The 3,815-nt window shown below is 42.6% G+C and overlaps 1 protein-coding gene across 1 annotated transcript in view; it reads left to right on the top strand.

Moving 5' to 3' along the window:
- Nucleotides 1-3,815, top strand: part of KIDINS220 (kinase D interacting substrate 220) — a 133,687-nt gene that overhangs the window by 64,261 nt on the left and 65,611 nt on the right. The window contains exons 17-21 of the mRNA XM_023511805.1: nt 854-1,005; nt 1,203-1,492; nt 1,743-1,883; nt 2,967-3,210; nt 3,383-3,471. Of these exons, the coding sequence (XP_023367573.1) occupies nt 854-1,005; nt 1,203-1,492; nt 1,743-1,883; nt 2,967-3,210; nt 3,383-3,471 (916 nt within the window). The remainder of the gene's footprint in view (nt 1-853; nt 1,006-1,202; nt 1,493-1,742; nt 1,884-2,966; nt 3,211-3,382; nt 3,472-3,815) is intronic.

Below are 3,815 nucleotides of genomic sequence, written 5' to 3'. Positions count from 1 at the left end.
TAGTAACCTCAAACTCTTGGGCTTAAGCGATTCTCTTGCCTCAGCCTCCCAAATAGCTGGGACTACAGGTCCCGCCCCAACACCCAGCTGTTTCTAGAGATGGGTCTTACTCTCTCAGGCTGTTCTTGAACCCAGTCAGTCCACCTGCCTCGGCCGTGCCTGTAATACTGGCCTCAGATTGTAGGTATTTTGAAAGCAATGCTTATCTACTGGGTTGAGATGAGAGTTTCATTTAGAGATGAAAGGAGAAAAGGAGCTCATGCAGAAATAACACTGATTCAGAGACCCAGAATCCAAAAATACCATTACTTTGAAGAACAACTGTGAAAAGAATATTTTACAACTATTTCTAAATCTCTGATAGATGTTGAAGCTATAAATAAGACTTTCTAAAACTCGAGTTTTTAAATGGCATTACTGGGCTTGAAATTCTTTAATGACTATCATATTTTCTCAGAGTTTGTAATCTCTTCACTTGGTGTTAGAAAATTTTCTTTGTTCAACTCTTTGTGGCCTCATTCGGACACAGGCACCAGCTTTTAATCGCTGTCTTGTGAGATCTGATGGTGTCTGATCCTCCACATCTACGCTCTGTCCTGCCTTCTTTCCCTCTCCCCTTAGTTAGGATGCGTTCACAGAGCTCTGCTCCCTTGAACTTGGTTACTGTTTTTTTCCTAAGAAACATGTGTAAGATATTACAAGTAGAAGCTACCTAATTATAAAAGTTTTTTTCTTTGCTCAGAATTTTAAAAACAGTTTGAAAGAGATATAAAGAAAACAATAGGGTAAATGATAGAGAAGTACTGCAGTTATTTGTGACTTGCCGAGTGATGTTTATTTGTTCTTCCTGCAGGTTTTTGTTCACGGATTACAATAGGCTGTCGAGCGTGGGGGGAGAGACGTCGTTGGCTGAAATGATCGCGACCCTCTCGGACGCCTGTGAGAGAGAGTTTGGCTTTCTGGCCACCAGGCTTTTTCGAGTGTTCAAGACTGAAGATACTCAGGGTGGGTGTTCCTCCTCCTCTTTCTTTGTGTGTCAGGTGTAAGGGTCGGAGGTGGGATGAACGTTCAGCTTGTTTTCATCAAACTGAAAGGAAACCCAGCTTGACCACCAGGCTCACCAGATGCCCTGCCTGGAATGATTAGGATTTTCTAGATATTTGACGTGTTAACAGCTGCTAAAACCATTTGTTGTATTATAGGTAAAAAGAAATGGAAAAAAACATGTTGCCTGCCATCCTTCGTCATCTTCCTTTTTATCATTGGCTGCATTATTGCTGGAATTACTCTCCTGACCATATTCAGAGTTGACCCCAGACACCTGACAGTGAATGCTGTCCTCATATCCATCGCGTCTGTAGTGGGGTTGGCATTTCTGCTGAACTGTCGCACGTGGTGGCAAGTGCTGGACTCTCTTCTGAATTCTCAAAGAAAACGCCTCCACAATGCTGCCTCCAAACTGCACAAACTGAAAAGTGAAGGGTTCATGAAGGTAAGCACTCAGCAGTTAATAGAAACAGTTGTGATGCGTGTTCCCTCCAAGTTGCTGGAAAAGACATTATTTCATTCCTTTTTATAGTAGTGCCCCGTGGGGGTGCGGTTGAGGGTGTTTTCTTTATCCGTGCATCAGTTGTTGGACACCGGGTTGATCCTGTGTCTTTGTAATTGTGAATTGTTCTGTGATAAGAAATGTGTTTAAACCTCTCATGTCTTAAGTGATTTCTGCCCTTCACTTTGTGCAGGTTCTTAAGTGCGAGGTGGAATTGATGGCCAGGATGGCAAAGACCATTGACAGCTTCACCCAGAATCAGACGAGGCTGGTGGTCATCATTGACGGGTTAGATGCCTGTGAGCAGGACAAAGTCCTTCAGATGCTGGACACTGTACGTGACCATCTCAAAACTTGTCATCGTGATGTTGTGGCCGCTGAGAGGAGGCCTGACTTCACTGAATATGTGTATCTCAAGTGGAATGGAGGCTGTGGTTTTATTTGATTGGTTTCTCTTTCACTTGTTTCTCTTGGGATTTTTCTTTTGTAAAAAAAGTCATTCTTTATACAGAAATATATCAAGAATAAATGTTTTACTACATTTGTCACGAGATTTAGATAATCTTAGCTTGGCTGGTGGCTCACCTGTGATCCAAGCCCTCAGGGATGTGGAGGCGGGAGGATCGCCTGAGCTCAGAAGTTTAAGACAGCTGAGTAAGAGTGAGACCCTGGGTCTACTAAAAATAGAAAAACTAGCCAGGCACCTGTGGTCCCAGCTGCATGGGAGGCTGATTCAAGAGGATCACTTAAGCCCAAGAGTTTGAGGTTATGAGCTATGATAGCTGTGAGCTACGATGCCACAGCACTCTACCCAGGGTGACAGAGTGAGACTGTGTCTCAAAAATAAATAAGTAAATAGTCAATTTTAGCTTCATGGCAGTGTTAGGAAAAAACGAATAGATCATCTCTTAAGTCCACAGTGTGGTTCTAGCTTTTCTTTGCAGATAGTTATGGTTAGAATCTGAGATAATACGGGGAACCCACAGAATTTGTTGGTGTTTGTTGAAGTCGGGTGTGTCAGCAGCTCTCTGTAGGGCTCCATCATGAGCAGCAGTGGCTGACCTGTGGGCAGAGTGCAGTGTGCCCAGCACCTCAGGTATTTACCTGTATTTCTCATGGGTGTTGGTCTTATGTCTTACGCAGACTGTAAGCGTCTGAGAGTAGGACAGTGCCAGTTGTTTCTTTGCAAATTTTATCATTGTCAAATGGTGACAAACCCAGATTGAGCTGTCAATAAAATTTACTTTTATATAGAATGAGTTCTGATGAAACTATTTTTAAAAATACTATTTTTAAAGATGCAGAAATTTTTATAAAAGAAATACTATTTTTAAAAATACAGATATTTTGAAGATTTGTCTTATTGTTTTAGATGATTTAAAATTTATGCCACACTTATGTATTTGTGCTACCCCAGGTCCGAGTTCTGTTTTCGAAAGGCCCATTCATTGCCATTTTTGCGAGTGACCCACATATTATCATCAAGGCGATTAACCAGAACCTCAACAGCGTGCTTCGTGATTCCAACATCAACGGCCACGACTACATGCGCAACATTGTCCACTTGCCAGTCTTCCTCAACAGCCGCGGGCTGAGCAACGCAAGGAAGTTTCTTGTGACTTCCGCAACCAATGGGGACATTCCATGCTCAGATGCCACAGGTAAGCGTCAAGCTCCTAGAGTACTTTGGGTTTGAAACAGTTTTGTAGTTTTTTTTAACAGTGATTCTCCTTTTGCTTTGAAAAAAATTGTTGATATTTCACATCTCTTTAAATAATATCATATACCACAGAATTTTAGCGTAAATAATGCTCTCTTGATAAATACTTAAAGGGATACAGGAGGACGCTGACAGAAGAGTTTCACAGAATAGCCTTGGGGAGATGACCAAGTTGGGCAGCAAGACGGCCCTCAACAGACGGGTAAGAAGCCCTTGGCTTTGAGCTGTATGCTATTGCTATTTGTTGAATGCAGATAAAACCGAGGCAATGCCACTTAAATAATCTTTATAAATACTGCATTAAGTCTATAAAAAATGTTATCCTTGAATTTCCTTTCAGCTTTGGTATGTCAGGGACTTTCTGTACTTAGAGCTCTAATGACTATATGCACGGGCCGGGGGGCCCTGTTCTCACCTGCCTGCTCTCAGCCTAAGTGCTGCTCCAGACCCCAGGCCAGTAGAATGGAATTTCTTGAGAATGGGATTTTAAAGCTTGCCGAGTGCTTTCACCCGGGATGGGGAACCTCTGTGTCCATTCCCGGTCAG

Source organism: Otolemur garnettii, unplaced genomic scaffold (genome assembly GCF_000181295.1).
Source record: "Otolemur garnettii isolate 467f Iridium unplaced genomic scaffold, OtoGar3 scaffold00022, whole genome shotgun sequence".
Lineage (NCBI taxonomy): Eukaryota > Metazoa > Chordata > Mammalia > Primates > Galagidae > Otolemur > Otolemur garnettii.
The sequence above is the reverse complement of the archived record's forward strand: the minus strand, read 5'-3'. Positions and strand labels throughout refer to the sequence as shown.